The sequence below is a fragment of the Thermobia domestica genome, chromosome 2, assembly GCF_964235325.1.
Source record: "Thermobia domestica chromosome 2, izTheDome1.hap1.1, whole genome shotgun sequence".
In the NCBI taxonomy this organism is placed as follows: domain Eukaryota; kingdom Metazoa; phylum Arthropoda; class Insecta; order Zygentoma; family Lepismatidae; genus Thermobia; species Thermobia domestica.
The window spans coordinates 256,717,119-256,738,653 of NC_137455.1; the positions used below are offsets into that span (position 1 = coordinate 256,717,119).

General features: G+C 36.7%; 1 protein-coding gene across 3 annotated transcripts in view; it reads right to left on the reverse strand.

Moving 5' to 3' along the window:
• Positions 1-19,007: 19,007 nt before the first annotated feature.
• Positions 19,008-21,535, reverse strand: part of LOC145678455 (major facilitator superfamily domain-containing protein 12-like) — a 67,791-nt gene continuing 65,263 nt past the window's right edge. For all 3 annotated transcript variants that reach the window (XM_081748609.1, XM_081748607.1, XM_081748608.1), the window contains exon 9: positions 19,008-19,169. In XM_081748609.1, coding sequence (XP_081604735.1) covers positions 19,153-19,169 — 17 coding nt within the window. In that variant the 3' untranslated portion in view covers positions 19,008-19,152. The remainder of the gene's footprint in view (positions 19,170-21,535) is intronic.

Below are 21,535 nucleotides of genomic sequence, written 5' to 3' on the forward strand. Positions count from 1 at the left end.
TTACCAAGTCGTTCAAATGGTTTTCTGTTAATTTTGTTTTTTCACTAGATTGAAACCGATAAAGACTGTTCACTAAACACATTTAAATATCTATACACAAAAACATACGAAGAGCGATTTCAACATTTAGAAAGACGGATTAAAGTTTCTTGTTCCTCGTCATTTTTGGTAGTTCCAGGGCCATTTTCTTCATTTTGATTGGTTCAAGAAATTTCACTTCTACTTGCTTATCTAAATGAAGTACTGTTTCTTTTATTAGGTTTTCTTAGTTTTACTTTCTCCTGGCGATAGTACCTAAACTCAGGGAATTTTTACACCCCCTACACCCTCCCTGTGATAGGCGATATCACCCCTGGCAAAACAGGTTGATAATTCTTAAAGGGGGTGAAATTTTTTGTTATTACTATCATCGGTGCCATAAGCGTAAAATATAGTCCAATCAATATCTTGGTGATACTTTTCTGGCAGCTGGAACGAAACTCAACTATTAAATATTAGCTTCAATCTAAATATTAGCTTCTATTTTATATTGTTATTTCTCCTCACGAAATTGTGTGAAGTATTGCGCTCAAAAAACTGCTTGAGAGTCATATGAACAATCGATCTTAGAAATGAAATCTGATACCAGAACAGTGTTAAAGCTGGCTCACTAAAAGCAGTAAAATAAAGGTGATTAGGTAGCCCCAAACAAGCAATAGGAAACTGAAAACCTATCCGTGATAAGGTGGAGGCTTGGTTGTAGCCCACGCAGGTTGTTCCATCAAGAGCAACATTGTAATATGTTCTTGTTTAATTCATTCGATAACAAATCTTGAAATAAAAAACAGTGTGTGAGAACGTCAGTCTGTCAAATGAATGGGCGGAATACTTTGTAAAAAAAAAAAATGCCTTTATTAATACCTGTGTCTTATATTCATCTAGAGAACTTTCAGAAAAGACAAGAGAACATGACAAAAGTAAAGACCATATGTGTGCGGTACAGGGTTCATTGCAAAGTGACAGTGTTGATACTCAATTCCGTCAGCAATTAAAAACTCGGCGTGAAGGTATTTCGGTAGTAACTAAAGATTTGTTGAAAACTCATATACTACATACCTCCAAATGGAGACTCCTAGTCAGCACAGTGGCATCGCTAGACCATTCAGTAACAATAAAGCAGCATATAAGAAACTCAACAGAGAATGCACATCACTTGTCGCATTGATCTATTACTTCTATTCTAGAATCTTGTGGTGTTGCCATCACTGAATGTACAAAAGCCAAGTTCTCTAGAATTAGTAAATTCTGACTCATGGCAGACGAATGCACAAATATAAATGGAAGAGAAATTCTGAGTATTTGTATACGTAACATAGAGGCTTGAAAAGTGAAGGATACCTTCGTTTGTGCTGTTCCAGTTCAGTTTACTAAGGCAAAATGCATAAAAGAGACGATTATTCAAGAAGCACATAAAGTAGGGCTTAGTACTGCAAAACTGACTGTTGTGGCTTTTGATGGTGCTTCAAAGTTTAGCGGTGAAGAATCCGGAGTTTAGGCACGTCTCAAAGAAAATTCGCCTAGGCAGATTTTCGTTCCTTGCAGAAGCCATCTTTTGCAACTGGTTTTGATAAGGGCGTGTGGAACTTCAAAACATATCAAAAGGGTTGTAAATGTAGGGAATAAAGTGTACACAGCATTTCATGGGAGTCACAAGCAGCTGAAAATTTTACAGGAAGTGAAATCTTCAATAGACGGTACTTTTCACAAATTGGTGCAACCTTCTTCCACTAGGTGGCTTTCATATGAAGGTAGCGTTTCTGTGGTAATCAAACATTATGCTGCAATATGCATTGCGTTAGAGTATATCTATGTTGATGCAGGAGACATGTCGCCACATACTACAGGTCTATTGCTGGAACTAAAAAAGATATCGACAACTTTCACACTTAGTAGTCTTAAATACATTTTTGCAGCCACTTGCAAAACTAAGCAAAAGTCTGCAAATGTCAAGTGGAAATGATATGATTACAGCGGTGAAGTTGGTAGAAAGTGTCGTTTCACATTTGGAAGATATCACTTTTGAAGAGATTTCAGAGCATGCTGAAAGTGTTGTAGGAAACACAAAATCTAAGGGTGTGAAAATGGAAGAAAACTTGAAACCTCAATATCTCAAGGCTCTTCTCTCCAATTACAAATCAAAAATTATCAGCAACATGAAGGAAATGTTTGGTAGTACTCTCAAACAGCTGTCACTTCTATAATGTGCTCAAAAAACCTCCGACTCACCTGACTTAACTGAAGTGGCCAGCATTTGTAATGTTAATAAATCAGAACTCGAACTAGAATATAAAGTTTACAAAAGAGTTCCTGCAGATCCTAACATCAGCATCCACCAAAAACTCCTGGATATTGCCTGTGAAGAGGAAAGAAGAATTATGTTCCCAACTCTGTCCGAAGTAGCAAGTGTTCTATTACTTCTTGTGGACAAAACAGAACTAGAGCGTTCATTTTCTACAATGAACAGAGTGTTATGTTCAAAAGGATGCCGACTTAGCTATGAACATGTAAACGATTTAATGAAAATATGTATGGAAGGCCATTATATTCCTGATATTCGCTCCCGTTCTGAAGATGAACAAAGGCTACATGAACTGATAGTTAAAGCTTGCAACATCTGGTTAAAGCAACCTCACAGAAATGTGTAAATAACTACTATGCATAACGATACGTGAAGAATGAACGGACATGGTGCAGCTTTGGTAGAACAAAAGATATGAAATACTCAATTCCAAAAGAGCCTAAGTCAAAGAAGTAAGTTTTTCAGGAGACGAATATTTTGTGTGTTTCCTTCATTGTATTTCTGTAAAAGAAAAGTAGTCTATATAAAACAAACTTGTAATTGCCTACATTTCGTAAAATAACTGTGAAATAATCATCTATAGCAAGAGTTTTATAAGTGTTTTTAGGCATGAGTCAGAATATAACTTCAGAGAATACCGTTGACTAAGGACATTTTGGAAAACAACGTTATTTTCTTTTGCCTACAATTAATTTGACTTATGGAGTTTTGGCATGAAACCCTGTTCAATATATGGAGATGCTGAAATAGAACTTAATAGAACCAATATTTCAAAATTTACAAAAATTAACTTACGCTCTTTTGGAATCCACCCCTTCATATGTATAAGGGCAAGTATATCTCTGTGTGCGCGTGAGAGTGAAAATAACAGAATGTGTGCATACAATAGCAAATAAAAGTGAAAGGAAAGTATTTTTCTTTTCTCCTATTCCTAACTAAAACAAAGATTGCAATCCTTTGCCGAGGTTATGCTAAATTTGTAATGTGTATGTAGTATTACTAAAAGGTACGCTTAAGAACTGCCGTTAAAAAAAAAAAAAACTTTAAACATATCATTATAATCTATACCCCCTTTGCAATTCATTACATCCTCCCTAAAGAAAATTTCTGGTAAATACCCAGCTTAAACTACCACCCTTCTTTTCATTCAGGGATTCAAATGAACTTGGAATTAGACACCCTCATCCATAAAGGCTTCTTCTAATGCAGGTGTTTCTAACTAAAGAATATAACGTTCCTATACAGTACAAATTTTACAAAATGTTTTTTTATAAGCTGCACAGTGCCGAACAAGTTCTGTCTTCAACTTTTCAATTATTACAAGAAATACATTTTTAATAAGCTTTTCTTGTCTAGTCTTGCCTGTTCGTTCTATTTTCTCCATTCTTGTCTTCTTCGCTGTCATCCAAGAAAGGTTTCTTCCTTGTCTCTTGGATGTCATTTTGCAATTTTTTAAATGGACATTTCCGTTGCTTTTGCTTCAAGTGAATCACAAGTAGACTTAGTGGTTTTAGCTAGTTCAATTGGAGATCATAGAGCTCAACAACCATGAACAAGTATGTACAAACTGAAGCATTGAATTGAATTGAATTGAATTGAATTGAATTGAAGAAGTCTTTAGTTATGAGGCGAGGTTCAGTCGTAGACTGATCTACCACGCAGTAGGCTAACAAATAACTGCATTAATAACACAAGAGCATGTAAAGAAAACATATGTAAAGTACTGTACTATATATAGGGTGTTTAATAAGTAATGGTCATAAATTAAACCGTAGATAGTACACGCCAAAACTAACAAAAAAGTCTTAGTAAACATGTGTCCGCAAACGCTTCGTAACGAAGATAGGGGCTGTCGAAAGTGTGGGAAAATGAAGTTTAGAGATGAATATCTCAAAAGTATGAATCGGCAGGGGGCGGTCCAATGAATGACTATCGAAGTCAGACCTGCGCTATGCAGAAATGCATGGTTGATAACTCGTCTTAGGAATGTGCTCTGAAGTAGTTCACAACATGCACCACCACCTTTCTTCGATTGCCTCTCTCATTTCTTGCTGGTTATGCAACCACACACAGCACGTAAACGTTGTCCGCCATTTTGTATCTTTTCAAGCTTTCGACCTGGTACCACGACTTATGAATTACTGGTGGATAGACTCGCCATCGATGTTCATCTCGAGCCCCCTATCCTTGGACAATTTTCCGGGAGTTCCTTCGTTTCTTTGGGGAATCCCTTTCGCGCGCATTGCAGACCTATCAACCATGCATTTCTGCATAGCGCAGGTCTGACTTTGATAATCATTCATTCGACCGCCCTCTGTCCGATTCATACTTTTTGAGATATTCGCCTCTAAACTTCATTTTCCCACACTTTCAACAGCCCCTATCTCCGTTACGAAGCGTTTGCGGACACATGTTTACTAAGACTTTTTTGTTAGTTTTGGCGTGTACTATCTACGGTTTAATTTATGACCATTACTTATTAAACACTCTGTATATGTCATATGTAGACGACAACATGATTGTACTCACAGCATTCGATCTTTCCAGTATAAAGAAGCAAAACACAATCATAAATGACATTTCTTACTTTCCAAATTCTTTCATCAGTCCAAAAGCCATATATAAGACTAGTAATGGGCAAAAAACCGGGAAAATATTTTAGTTTTTCCCTGGGTTTAAACCCGGGTTTTTTCCCATTTTGGGAAAATATGAGGGTTTTTTCATGTAACAACGATAGAAAAATATCTACAGTCGTTTTTGTTTATAAGTGTATCTATCTCTCTTGACATGAAGAAAATTGCATGTTCATTCGCAATATAATAATACAGTTCTAATAAATTGTACTATTTTGTGAAAATTAAGAAATATTTCTCAGGACTTAACACTTACGATGCTTCTGAAAGTAATCATAAATACAACACACGAAAGAAAAATAGTAGCCTATAAACGTGCCACTTGTCCGAGTCAAACTAACAATAAGTAGGCCCTATCACTCAAAATAACTTAAGCCAAATGATTTTTGAGGTGGATTTCAAATGCAGACAAGCAGGGGATGTGAGGGTGATGTCAAAGATATCCATCATACTGAAGTATAGTATTCTAGATACAAAATGACACTTTTTTTTGCAGAAAAAAATTGTTGGGCTGACTTAGTGCGCTTCAAAGTTTGAGGTCAATTTTGTCACAGGTTTTGGCGCCAAATTTGTAAACGGCTGTTTCTCAGGAACTATGAAAGATATTTCAGTCTTTTTTTTTTTTTTTTTTTTTTTTTTGCATTTGAAAGGTAATGGAAAGGCCTTGCAAATGCATACATAACGACAGTCATATGCCGCGTTTGGGATGTGCTATTAAAAAAATACAAAAAAACAGTCCCCTTTTGGACCCCCAAAATCTCGAAAAGGCCACCCTCAAAAATTATGTAATTTGCAGGACAGTTACAGCTTATTCAGTACGGCGTAGCAACCAGTTGAGTGCGGGCGTGTGTGTGTGTGTGTGTCTTGGCAGAATTTAAGTGCGCAAAATGGATGAAAAATTGGAACAACGCGTTTGTGAGAAATTTTGTTTTAAAACTGGGAAATCTGCTTTGGAGACTTACGAACTCTTTAAAACAGCTTTCGGAGACAAATGTCTGAGCCGGTCAAACGTGTTTAGCTGGTTTCACAGATTCAAAGATGGCCGGGAGTGAGTACAGGATGAGTGAGTCTTGCCGGCGTTCAACATCAAAAACAAACGAAAACTGCGAAAGTTGGCGATTTAGTGCGCTCGAACCGCAGACTTACAATTAGGGAGATGGCTGAAGACTTGAATTTAAATTTCTATGCTGTTCAGTCAATTTTAACTGATGATTTGAACATGCGTCGAGTGTACGCGAAATTCATTCCAAATGTGTTGTCACACAAGCAGAAACAACACAAAGTTGAAGTGTCCCAAGAACTGTTTAATCGAGCCGAAATGGACTCATCAGATTTCTTGAATAGGGTAATAAAAGGTGATGAATTATTGGTTTATGGACATGACCCAGAAACAAAGGCCCAAATTCACCAAGACTAAAGAAAACGCGACAAAGTCGGTCGAATGTGAAGACAATGTTGGTGTTTTTTTTTTATTCTAAGGGTATCGTGCGTCATGAATTTGCCCTAGGGGCAGACAGTCAACCAGAAATACTACAAAAGTGTCCTTCAGCGTCTGTACGAAGGTGTGAGGCGGAAAACACCTGCCCTCTGGAAAGAAAAGAATAGAATTTTATACCACGACAATGCACCAGCACATAATGCGTTTTCGATCCAGGAATTTTTGGTCAAATTCAACATTCCTGTGGTTCCGAAACCTCCGTATTTCCCAGATTTGGTTCCGGCGGATCTGCCCAGATTTCTACCTCTTTCCTAAATTAAAATTGTCATTGAAAGGGAAGAAATTTGACTCAATTGAGGACATTCAAGCAAATTCGGAGAGAGTGCTTCACACCTTCACGGAAAATAATTTTTAGGAATGCTTCCAGAAGTGGAAACACTGTTGGAATCGGTGTGTTCATTCAGCAGGAGACTACTTTGAAGGAGATCCATCACAATAGCCTGTAAGTACTGCCATTTTTAAATTACAAGCCCAGTCTTAAAACTTTTCAATCACACTTCGTATTCCTGGTTTCAGTTTTACAAACGATTTACATAAGCATATTTACAAGCTGAAAACGTAAAAAGAATCGCAATTTGTCAACAGACAAACGTGATTGCAGCAAGGTTTTAATGGACAAACAATATGTAAAGTGTAAATTCAAACCATACAAAACGTAGACAACAGCATTATATAGATAATAAGAGCCCGTAAGGAAAAAACAATCATAGGTTTTTACATAACATGCTAGTTGGTACAAAAATAATTGCGGTTTTTCCCCACTGCAAACTTTGGGGTGTATGTAGGAATGAAGTGTTATGTATTCATATTCATGTAATATATCGTTGTTTAGAGTGCATTTCTCTCTTCTGATGCAAGGTGATGGTTGGTTGGAGAGCCTGGAACACACAACAATGGACAGAAAGCAGATTCAAGCGACCATTATTGTATGAATTCAAACTGTGACGAAAAGCAAAAGAAACTGCTTACAATATCAACCATGCATTTGGCCACGGGGCTGTCAGCGAATGTATAGCGCAACATTGGTTCCAAACATTTTGCGAAGGAGACGAGAGCCTTGAAGATGAGGAGAGTCGCGGACGTCCTGCTGCGATTGACAACAACCAACTGAGGGTCATTACTGAAGCGGGCCAACGCAAAACAACGCGAGAGGTTGCAAAAGAACTACATGTTGACAATTGAAAAGTTGCTCAACATTTGCACTTAATGAGAAAAACAAGAAAGATCAACAAATGGGTAATAGGTGTCTGATGAGCTGAACGAAAACCATAAACTTCGCCGATACGAACTTCGCTCCGCACTTCTTATTCGCAGTAAAACTGATCCATTTCTTGAACGCATTGTAACCTGCGATGAAAAGTGGATGTTGTACGACAACTGACAGCGTTCTGCGCAGTGGATGAACAAAGATGAAGCACGAAAACGCTTTCCCAAACCTAAGCTGCATCCACAGAAGGTTTTGGTTACTGTTCGGTGGTCGGCACATTGGATCATCGCTACAACTTCTTGTATCCTGGCGAAACCACATCAGCTAGGTATTACCAGGAACTCGACAAAATGCATCAAAACTACAACAGTTATGCGCAACATTAATTCGCAAAGGAGCAATTATGCTCCGTGACAACGCCAGCCCGCATCTCTTACAAATGAGTGTGCAATAGTTAACTTTGAGACATAGGAAGTGCATGTAAAATTTATGCGGCCACATGTACCTGCAAAGGACTATAAATTCCCTGTTAACATTCGGCAACACGAACATCGGTGCGTGATACTTTTGCGAAATATTCTGCAAGTTCTTTCTCCACCACATCCCCTTAGACAATCTGGAAGACTGTATATGTTATCTGTGATACTGAAACAGCCAGTGTAGAACAAGCTTTCATGCACAGAACACACATATGAAATACCGGTACTACTAGTTCACATTGCCTATCTTGCATATCGAATGTGAAGATCACGTTTTCAGCTTGTAAATGTGCTTATGTAAATCGTTTGTAAAACTGAAACCAGTAATATACACCCTCTGTAATTTAGGATGTAAAACTTGAGATATTGCTATAACTGTCCTGCAAATTACATAATTTTTGAGGGGGACCTTTTCGAGATTTTGGGGGTCCAAATGGGGGCTGTTTTTGCATTTTCATTAATAGCACATCCCAAACGCTACATATGACTGTCGTTATGTATGCATTTGCAAGGCCTTTCCATTACCTTTCAAATACAAAAAAAAAAAAAAACACTGAAATATCTTTTATAGTTCCTGAGAAACAGCCGTTTATAAATTTGGCGCCAAAACCTGTGACAAAATTGACCTTGAACTTTGAAGCACCCTAAGTCTGCAAAATAAAAAAATAAGTGTCTCTTCATTTTGTTTCTAGAACACTATATTTCAGTATGATGGATGTCTGTGACATCACCCTGACAGATTTCCTAAAATCTGCCTGAATTGAAATGAACAGGGCCTTGTGTGAAATAAGAGAACACCGAGTATGCTAATAATGTGTATTGACTGATGAAGTTCACTGTATCATAAATATGCTTAAAGACTAATAAATAATGATTACGGTATGAGGTCTAGCTACGGACCTTTGACCACAAATATCACTAATTTCGGGTTGGACTGGGAAAGTAGTGGTTGGCTGGCCCGAACTGCCATAACTTTTCGCTAAGTCAATTAAAATTACTTTGATTTTAGTACGAAATAACAAAAGAACCCAAACAATTTGTTAATATAAATATTTTATTTTTTCCGTTTTAGAAAAATATTTCTCAGCTGGACTTTCGATTACGGGAATTAGATTAGGTTAAATTAGTTTGTTTGGTTAACGGTGCATAGCTAGTGAATAGCCGATTATGATGTAAACTGTTACAAGGATCAAAAACTGATCATACGTATAAAACGGTAAGAATTATATAACTTTCTTATGTACGAGGGGCAAAGTATCACTAAATCACGTTTATCACGTTATATGTAAGTGTATTTTTAAGCAAAATACACTTACACCTGATACAAAACTGAAGTCAGTAATATGTAAGTAAGGTGGATTAGTTTCCTTTACCTTTCCTAAACTTTGATTCTGAAAACTTTTCCTTACGGACAAAATATGCGCTTACTGTTTCTCTTTCAGGAATACTATTCATAAAAAGAATGATTCTCATGCTCTTTTACTTCTCTCTCTCTTGACTCTCTTGAGCTTTCCACAAAGCTATGGTTAGAGATTATCTTTGTTGCTGGTATAATACAATTAACTGTGATTATACAGTTCCACTCGAACTGCACACTGACAATGTACTAGAATTTACAGATTGGTATAAATTTGGTAGCCTAGTATTTGTATTTGTCCTTTGGTTTTGAATAGACCTACTAAATAGAGATGTACGCTTCTGGCTTGCTTGGAGGAGCTTTCTCTTTACATCTTGTGGACACCTGTAGCACTTTAAAATGTGGACTGACATTTTCTCCACATTTGGAACTCTGTAGGTCTTTAGGCAGAATTTACATTCTACTGATTTATTTCCTTTCTCTGTGTACGCTTTCCAGATATTTCCTTTACGCCGTCCCATTCTTAGAGTTAAGGGTTTATCAAATATCAGAAATAGAAATGACACTGACTACACAGTCGAACTTTCACCTCTTCCGTAAGTGAATAACGTTTTCAATGTCACCAGACTCCAAAGAAGTTAAGTAATGGAGCGTTTACACTTGGTCGATTTATTCGCACGGCTAAATCGACTCGCTGCATTTGCGACTAAATCGAAGCAACTAGGCCGAATGAGATCGATGGATGTGTTCAATTGTTTCAACCGAAATTGAATGCTGCTTGTCTACTCGCTCTCCTCTGGTCGATTCGAAATCGACTGGCAATTTTAAAGATGTCCAAGCAAAAAGTAATTGGTACAATTTGCGGTGTTATAGCAGAAGAAAATAGAATCGACCACAGAAAATAGAACGTCTTTCAATTCAGTTGCTAGTCGATTAGTCGCTTTCGATCAACAAGCGATTAAGTTGAAGTCCTGTTTACACGGTCGATTAAGTTGAAAGTGACGTCAATTCAATTGAATCGAACGCAAATCGACTAAGTGTAAACGCCCCATAACTAAAACTGACGTAGGTTACACTAGTAAAGATTCTGAAAATTAAAATCACTAAACATAAACTAATAATAACATAAACGCTAAAAGCATTCTATTGCTTTATAGTCGTAAAGTAACAATTAATCACAAATATACTTACTATTAAAATATGTTATACTTACTATTATTATATATAGTAACTTCACAATATTTTACAAACGCAAGCAAACGAACAGATACATCAAGAACATAAGGAAGCCTTCTCTATAACTTGGCTGTCCCAATACTTTCTCCTACTAGAAACAAATGTCAAACGTAGCACACACTATCTCGTAAATGAATAGCGGTCGGTCAAAAGTCGGTTCAGATTATCGTTTGTAGGAAGATTCTAGCGTAAATTATGTGACATAAATACCCCTTTCTATTTAAAAATATTGTGTGGTATATAATATGCGGAATTCTAGTTTGCTACCATGATCATTTAAAGCTGTTTTACACCAATACCAACCTGTAACATTTGTTTTTCCTTTGTTCACGTGTCTCTTTGTTACTGCCCTGTCATGATACTTTTTTCTATTAGATATGTCAAACACCCTGTTTCATAAACTGATGACTATATGTCAAAAATGGGTTCACATTCTCATTTGTGGGAATATAAAGCCTAAATTGGAGTGTAAAATCATAGCCTTTTACATGTAAAAAATGTACGATCTGTAATATAACGGAATTCAAAATGGCTTCCGCGGTGACCACACTCCCAATCAATGCAGTTTTTGCAATAATACCAATTGCAACATTTGATTTTCCTCCGTCCATGCGTGTCATTATTATTGTTCTGTCCCAATACTTTTGACTAACCCTTTATCCTGTTTTGTGGGATCTCTACATGTATGTTCTCAGAGCAAAATTAAAGAAACGTTTCCAAGAGAATATTATTCATACAATATGTGTTTTTATACTTTGATTTAGGGGCAGAAATGGAATTTTGGAACTAAGGGAACAGTCATTAATATATAAAGTTTGATTGGACTATGTCTCGACATTTTAAGTTCAGGGAGACGAGGATGAAAGCAAACTTTAGTGGAGAACCGACTTTAGCGATAGCGATTGCTGCAGAACAAATAGCAACCAAACAAAATTAATATCACCATTCAAGTTTCCCTTTTGTTTCTGATAGCAACTGAAATTCTTTCTTCTGTTGGACAAACACTTCTACTTACTAAGGGGACACTATTCCCTGGTGCATCTTTGATTTCCACTCCTGTTACCATTTCAGGCTTTCTGGCCGTGGGACCACTTCTATCCGGGCTCTTTTGACTCGAGCCCTTTCGTCGCGGGGCCTTTTGACATGACACCCTTCTTACTTGGGCCCTTTTGTCGCGGGGCCGTTTTGACTCAGGCCTTCCTGTCCTCGTCCTTTTGTCCGGGCCCTGAAGCTCCAAATGATTAGCAAGGAAAGTGACAAGTTGGGATGAAAATTCTACACATATTAGGAAGCTTTGATCGTGGTTTGATCCAATTTTTTCGTGTTTCTCGAAAAAGGAAATCCATTAGAAAGTTGTTTTCTTTTTTCCACTTTTGTCATTACCCGTTGGAGCGTCCCTTTCCAATACTCAACAACTCAGAAAGCGTCTCTATTTTTTGTTGTGCTAGAGGCTAGACTGTTAGAGATAGGAGCAGGGGAAATGGCGAATGATAGAATGATTTATTGGTTATGTTTAATGAGGACGTCAACAGCGAGGCTATTTGAAACCGTCACGATAAGCCAAATGACCGACACAAGCTGCACATTAACGTCTTTATGCACGATTTTTTTCTTTTAGCGAAAAAATCAGTGTTGGAAATCCTCATATGGGAACTTGAAAAATGAATTAAAACTTGAATTTTAGATTTTTCACTTAATTCCGACGAGAAATAAGTAAGTGTCATATAAGACTCACTTACAACTCACAAAGAACATGCCAGATGACAGCAAAATCTCTTATTCATACACGTCAATATCTCACACAGCAGACAAAACAGTTATTTGGTGCCTTTGATTAATCACAGAGAAGCTAAAGTGAAAAAAGGGGATGTGCCATATATGACACGGCATGCGGTAAGGGGTTAAAAAGCTCTATTCCAAACAAAGTTTTGATTGACTGATCAACCCTCAGGCCAAGACACTTAAGCTAAAAACATGAAATTTGAACAGGGAATAGGAATTATAATGTAAGATCCCACTATGGAAGGATTTTTGGAATTTCGACTGGGATGGGGGAAAGGAATGGCAATTAGTATTTAAAAGGTTCATAGTAAATTATTACGTGAATATGAGACTCAATCAAAATTAGTTATTGGTGTCCATTTCAGGTTCACTCCGTATTACACTTTTTTAAGTGGAGGGGTATTACGTGAATATGGGAATCGATCAAATTCTTTTAGTGATATTAACAGTACTATTTATTTTTAAAGAGTTAAACAGCATATTCACGGACACAAACTATTTTTACAAGTAGCAGAAGGTCTGCTTTTTGCCTTGTGAAAGCTTCTTGTACTAATGTTTCAAAATTTGGAAAGGTCTTTCGAGAGAAATGATGCATGTGCGATGGAAGTATAGCAATGACCGCATCTGCTACAAAATCTTTACATGGGAGGTTAGGATTGTATTTATCTGCTAAATATGTATTCTCAGACAGAAATGAGGAGGAAGTTCTCATGGGGCCTGAATGCGTGATCTATAAGCGTTTAACACCGTTAAAGGAAACTGAGACGATCCGAACTGTTCCTCGAAAGCTGCTTTCAAACCTGCCCAGTATTTCGTACGTAAGAACCTTCCTAAGTTTTGTACCAGTAAAAGGAAGGGCCACTAAGACACGTGAGAAAGATCTCTTTCATGCGATCCGATGACCAAGTGTTAGTCTTGGCTAGACGTTCAAAGTTAGCTAAGAATCTGTCTACATTTTCAGAAGGTCCATCAGAAAAAAACATCTAAAGAAACAGACGCCATTATCATGGAAACAGGGTTAAATCTAGTTGATCGATTACTAGGTCGTATATTAGCCATTCTCAGTTAGTACAAACACCAAAATAAAGAAATGGCAAATTGCACTTAGAGACAATAGAAAAAATACAATCCCACTTAAAGATTAGGAGCCAAGGTCATACATTAGAAAAATCACAACCAAGGTAGTACAGTCATAATCATTCCTCTATCATTTCTGGAAGCCATAACAAATGAAAGTGAACTTATAATGTCCTGTATGCAATGATTAAATGAATATACATTACCTTAGATGCAATGAGTAAATAAACTTACTACTGTTCATGCTTGTTACTTTATTGCAGGATGTATAGAGTTTTAAAAGTTAATGATAATTAGTTCAATGATTACCCCTAATTTCCTTGTCTATCATTTCATTAAATCTGAATGACTAGTAAACGAGAGAATGGCTGGCTTGGTACTTACAATCAATCAATTTAAATACAACAAGATCAGACACGAGTGCCTGAATATTTACTGGACCAATCAGCTGCAAAGATTACAAGAACATTTTAGCATTGTTACAAATCATAATTACATAAATCTTTTATCTCGGGCTGTAGGAGCCTGCGATGTTGAAAACTGGTATTACTCCCTATTTTTTTTTTTTTTTTCATAATGAGTAAAATTTACGCTATTTATGTCCTTATAGATAATTTTATATACCAATCGAATTCATTAAAAATATGGGAGACAAGAGAAAGAAAGAATTGTTTCGACTATGCAATGAAATATATGAAACAGGATAGTGGATAAAAGCCTTCCTGAACAAACTCATGATACCGATGGCTAAGAAATCGAACCCACAGAGATGTGAGTATTATAGAACAATTAGTCTCATATCTCAAGCAGCTAAAATTCTGCTCCAAATACTGAACAGAAGATTATATGGAAGAACAGATAAAGAAGTTGAGGAGGAGCATTTCGCGTTCAGGAGAAGTAAGGGCACAAGAGATACTATTGGATTATTAAAAACGATCGGTGAAAAGTTTTATAGAAAAGGGGAAAGAGGAGTATGCTGTATTTATTGATCTAGAAAAGGATTTTAAAAGCGTGAATTGAGAATTGTTGTTGGGAGTTCTAACGAAGATTGAGTTGAAATGGAAAGATCGAAGACTCGTAAGAAACTTAGATATGAACCAACAAGTAAATGCTAGGATAGGGGAAGAACTGACGGAGCAGAATGCAATTGAAAGGGGAGTTCGATAAGGACGCTGTCTCTCGCCAACACTATTTAATGTCTATCTAGAAGGGATAGTGAAAAAGAACTTACATGATGAAGATGGCATTTCAGTAGGAGGTAGAATGATTAGATGCGTAAGATTTGCAGACGATATGGCGCTTGTTGCAGAATCTGAAAAGAAAATGAATAGGATGCTAGAAAACTTGAGGAAGGGCTTTGAAGAATATGGGATGAAAATAAATGTTAGAAAGACAAAAGCCATGGTGATTGGAACGAAGGGGTCTGTGTCAAATATAAAAGTAGGAGGGGAGAAAATAGAACAAGTGAATATTTTTCGATATCTGGGTAGTATTCTTAGTAATAACATGAAGTGCGAACGTGAAATAAAAGCAAGGATAGGAATGGCGAAAGAAGCCTTTAGGAGGAAGAAAAGTCTGTTTTGTGGGGCCTTGAATAAAGAGCTGAGAAAAAGACACATAAAATGCTCCGTGTGGAGTGTTGTACTGTGTGGGGCGGAAACGTGGATATTACGTAAAAGTGATGAAAAACGACTGAAATCATTCGAAATGTGGGTATAGAGAAGAATGGAAAGAATTAGTTGGATCGAGCGGAAAACGAATGAAAGGGTGTTAGAAATGGTGGGGGAGGAAAGAACACTTCTAGATATTATTGAGAAGAGGAAGAGAAACTGATAGGAACATTGCCTAAGAAGGAATTGTATCATGAGGGACGTCCTAGAGAGTATGGTGGCGGGAAGGAGAGGGAGGGGCGAAGAAGACTACAATTAATGGATGATGTAAAAAAAAATATTAAGATCATACTTGAACACGAAAAGGTTAGCGGAGGACCGTGGAGCATGGAAGCTACTCAGCTGCGGCAAGTGACCTGCCAATAAGGGCAGAATATCTATGATGATGATGATACGTAATTTAGTAATTTCATGTCCTGGCACTTAGGCTTGAAGTTCTGAGGAATGTTTTACTAGATTTGTACTACTACTGGCAATCATTTTATGCAATAAAACATAAATCAATAAAAAAAGTGCCAACTTACAATTCAGAGTTCATGGTAGTTCCCAATAGGATAAGTAATACAAGTCGTACAGTTAAATGCGACAGACTAAGTCGATACGCGAAAGCGACTGACAGAATCTCGAGCTGAAACTGAACAACCGATTAACTGGTTAAATTGCCAGTTATTTTATACACCTTTGTTTACCACTTTCATTCTCCTGTTCTCTATTTCTGGGCTGTCCTAGACCAAAAGAAGTTGTATTCTGTGACATATTTCAAGGAAGAACATACAAAAGTTCGATTCATACAAAAGCTAGGACGGAATGGTACACATCCACCTCTGGCAAAGGAAAACATCCACTTTCCATTCCACCAACCACCTGCGAGTCCAGCAGCAGCATTCGCAACTGCGAGCGGAGATTAAAGGTGATGAAATCAATGATAAATGAAGCTACTCTCTCAGTCCCATCCGCTTTCCGAATATGGCGGTCCGCTCCATGATGGGAATAGTGGTGGTTATTCCATTTGACTCAGGACAAATACATTAGGGAATATACTTCCAAGTTTCGTGTTATTTATGAGATAGAAAAAAACTATAGTCAACATAAAACAATATCTCTTCCAAATTTCACATATTTTATCGATTTATCGAAGTCTGGATAAATGGATAAAAAATGTCAGGTTGTTGCATCGAGAAACTATGTTCACATCTACAAAGATTAACCTCCCTAACACCATGAGGCTATGAACCGTGTGAAATGGCACATAAGTTCTTATCAGCATGACTTAAATCGAAAGAATATACATAGAATTGACCAAGTGTTTTCGTTGTAGAACATCGCTCATCGATTTCCTAGAATCGAGACCGAATTCTTCTTTATTGATGTATAAACAATACATTTCTCAGATTGCAAAATGCATTGTTGCAACCATTATCTGGTTATTTAGTGTAATCCAAAGGTTATCCTGGGCATGTGATTTCGATCTTTATTATGGAGAACTAAGTTTGTTATGAAAAGTCGATTTCTCCTATTCAATTTAACCCGTCAACGCCCAATGTCACCTACAGGTGACATTACTTTAAAGGCGTCTTCTTGTTCACCAATCATCCACCAGAGAGTCCTAGTGAACCACAGTAGCACCAGCTACTTACCTATCACCACACAAAAAAGTTTCGAAGTCGAAGTACTGTACAAGGAAGAAGAAGCCTTTAAAGTAGTGTCACCTGTAGCTGACTCTGGGCGTTGACAGGTTAAAGTAGTGTGTTACGTCTTATATAGTATTGGTGCTGGAAAGTTAAACTTCAGTGAATCAACCAAAGAAAATCCTGTAATTTGCGAACGATCATAATTCCTTCCCTTGAATATTTCATAAATACAGCTAGCAGATAACCCTAAATTGTTAATTCACTTTACAAATTAACAAGGTTTTCAAAACTAAAGACTGAGTGCTTTAATACAAAATGAAACTAAGTGCATCATAGTTATATATTCAAATTAAACAATTAAACATTCCTATGAAAGGCGAAAAAAATGTCATTTCGCAACTTTCTCGGAAATGTCTCATAACATCTGTCTAAAGAAACATTCATTGGATGATTGCATCATATTCTCGGTTTCTCCAAACGCTGTGTTCCTTTTGTGTTTCGACTCAAGTACTACTGCATGGCAAGTTTAACGGCGTCTGGTTGATATTCTTAGGTTAACAATAGTACCGGAGCAAATGGTCCACATTCTCATTAACTCCCCAATCAAGCACTCATTACGAGAAGCACTCTGGCCTAGAGGCAACATTCTGTTCTACGCGACATCGAATACTTCAGTTGCAGTGACTCAATAATTGGATGTGCAACTCTCGAAAACACCATTAAGGAGCGATTGCTTTGTCTTATCCAATAATTTCCTGTTTTTCGACCCTATTTTAAAAAACTATCTACAAGTTAATACTATTGCTGTTTAATTGATACCTGAATGAGTGACAACAAGAAATTTAATTTAACTTAAACTGGTTAACAGCTTTTACAAATGAAAGTCTCAGTTACAGCTTTAAATATTGCGGATGATACTATTAAGAATCTCCGATTTTCATTTTCCTCTGTGGCCATAATCATACTCTAATGAAATCACATCACATACATGGAGTGGATAGAACATATCGTATTCTGTATATTTTGTTCCATAGGTGAGTGCATATTTGGCTTTTATTAGACATAAGTAATCTTAAGACATAATATAAAGTTAAATTGTTCTTCTAACGCCCTGTTCTATGCCTTCTATGGTAAAGGGAAATGAATAATTTGGAAAAATTACTGAAATGGAAATTTGTGAGTAAACGAAGTTAGTCAGAAAGGAAACACGGCCTGGGGTCGATGCGGGTATTCCTCTCACTAAAATGAGGATCCATCAGTGACCTAAGAGCTCCGTGGCTAAGCGGTAAGCGTACGCGCCTTTGGCGCGGGAGACCCGGGTTCGATTCCCGGCGGGAGCTCATGTGGTTCGGATTCCACGTTAATCAGTAGGTCCACGTCTCACATAGCCTCACTGCTGAACGGGACGTAAAACTCAAAATTAATCAATCAATTAAACCATCACTGCCCTAATGTGACAGCAAAAGCGATTATAATATTTAAACCAGGGAACTTCATTAATATTGATGATTGATAAGGATATATTATGGGAAATTGTGCATGACTACTTAAACACGTTAATAACATGTTCTCAAATAGTTCTCTAAATTCTACGTCTACAAAAGAAAACCAAAAACGCTGAAATATCAGTTTACATGCTTGATTTTCTGAGAATTCAAGAACATATACATTTCTTAAAATCAATATCATTTCTCTCGAGACTTGATACTTTAAATCTGAGCATAATACCAAATAAAAATCGATGTAGCTGAACATACTTCCAAAAAATCAACGTGAAAAATAATGTTCTACGGCCCTAATGATACCAAATATGAAATTAAGTGATGAATAAACTCTGATGGTATTAACCACTTGAATTAGAATGCTAATTTTTACTGTCTTTAACACCTACTTCCTACAAATATATATGGGTGATTTTTCTATATAAATTTCGATAGAAATAACTATGGTCATTATTGTAATTATTTTTTTATTTGTACCATGTAAAACGCGACAAATAGTAATCAATAGAAGTTCATTCATTTAGCAAAATTAACTTAGATAACATAATCTAGATTCTATTTATTATGGGAATGTTATTTAACTTACAAAGACAAGAAAATTTTTAAAAAAATTTTATTAAAACAAAAGCACTTATATAACAAGTATAAACAAAGGAGCAGTCTTAATATCAGGTTAGTTTGTAAGTGAAGTTCTCTCATAGTCACACATTATGTTCATGATCTTGTGGAAACTGTCTTCAACTTATAAGCTTGAATAGCCTGAAAAATAAAGTAAACTAGTCGTTACTACGAGATAATTTATGTTATAAGGAACGAAAAGAAATGATCAAGAAACATCATTCAAAGAATTAGACAAGTATTAATAGCTTATCCTTAGAGACGAAACTTTCTCGCTAAAAACGTGCGAAACGTTAAAAAAAAAATGCGTATATGTTTCAGGAAACCTCAAATTTTTCGTTTCAGAGCCAGAAATCGCGTTTATATTATCGCGATTCTTTTGCAAAATTCGCATTACTTGCGATATATGAGAATAAAAGCGAAAAAATTGAATTATTTCTAATTATTGCTAATAATAACTAAAAAGTGCATTTACAATATTATTTAACATGCCATTATCTCATGCAAGTCAGTGGCTAGAAAATTTTAGCAGTAACAAAAAAGGCAAGTTTGAGGTTCAAGTGCAAGCATCATTTATCAGTGAACATGGAAGTGCTGTTGCTCAACTGATTAAGGAAGTAGAAGAATCCAGTTACCCTTGTGTTCACCTTATTGTCGGGAAAACGAAAAACTTGCGAAATAAATTAGAGTTAGCTCAAGCGGAAAATTTGAGTCTGCTACTGCAGAGTTAATTTAAAAAGGTAGTGCTTCTCACCAGGCTGAAGTTGAAATATGCGTCTTAAAAGTGTTGGTGATGCTACAAAATTACACGCAAGTAAGTGACGACAATTCTGTGGAGAGTTTACGATAAGCTCTGCGAGTTATTAGATGCATAAACTATTTCACTATTTCACTTCATAAAGATGTAGACATCAACAAAATTGAACTGTTGTTTAAATTGTTGACTGTGTTTTGTGGTGAAAATGTTCATGATCTGTTAGTTGCTTACCGTGAATTTAAAAGAAAGGTTATTGAAATTCTCAACAGTGAGGATAGGGAAGTTGACATTGTATAATTGTTAAACAGTTTAAAAGTTAATCACAGGTCTTTTGCTGTCAGCTCGTTACGTTCAATATGGTTGCCAGTCTCGAGTGTTGATGTCGAGAGATTCTTTTCCTAGTATAATATGGTTGCTACTGACAGGAGAACAAACTTAAAAGAAGAATTGATAATGTCTTACTGTATGTTATCTTTTAACTACGGACAAGGTTCGAGGAAGTGTTTAAATTTTTGCATTAAGTTTTATATTTCACTGAATACATTAGCAAGAATACCTTACTACCAGCTTTCAAATTAAGGAACATTCATTGAATATTGGAACTGGTCTCTATTATAGGGCAAAGGGTGATAGAAATCAAAGTGGGATTCTGGAGATTTGGCTACATGCTAGTACTTTTCCAGCTTTTGACGCTTGTGCTGATTCAAGTAAACGAAAGAAAAACAAACATAGGCCATATATATCTAAACTTATTCGAGTTAAGAATAAGAAGTTATTCGCAACACAAAAGTCACTAGATTTTTAAGTATGTCGCCAAATCATTACTTAAAATTTACCAAAAAAGTCGCTAATTGGAAAAGTTATTTTTTGTCGCTATTTCTGGAAGTGAAATCCCCTAGATTTAGCTACTTTTCCTCTAAATTGGCAACACTGCATGTATAGTAGGTTGTGTGTGGTTTGGTGTCGGTAACTTTATCGTAACTTGTTTCGTATTTATATTAATATTAAGGCGATAGTACAATATTTAATGTAAGTTTCTTACTAAGATATATGGAACAAATAAGAATTTCTTGTCAGTATAAGTATGATCCGATTGTGTAAAATTCTGACGTGATAGGCAAAAACTAACTACATCACTGGAATCAGCGACCTCGATTTAAAAAAAAAAGTCAATATCTCAGTCAGCAAAAAAATCATATGTAGGCCAGTGTAATCACTGGGGCTAAATCTGGACTGTAGGGGAGATAGGACAGAACTTCCCAGCGCATTTCAGCTGTTCACTTCTGATCAAATGTCAGCTGGTGGGAACACACTTTGCACAGATTTTGCGAAAGCGTAAGTGGTCGTGAATGATTGTCTCAACACTCCCAACACTGATATTCACCTCGGCAGCAATATCCCGCACTGTTACTCGCCGGTTCTCAAGGATCATTTGCTCAACACGTGCGATATTCACTGGTGTGACTGAAGTCGAGCGAATGTGTCCATGCGCTTCATTTGTTACCAGCTCCCGCCCTTCGCGAAACTGTTCACACCGTTCGTACACTCTTGTCCGTGACATCGTTTGTTCACCATACTGTGCTTGCAATCTTCTGACAATCTCAGCTGTGAAAATTATCTCCTTCAAAAGAAATCTACACACCGCTGTTCCACAGCCCAGATACATTGCTTGCCGCCATGTTCGCTGCAACTGCTGCGCATGCGCCAAATACGTCATGCCGGGCGCTAGTTACTCGAGAAGGAATACATT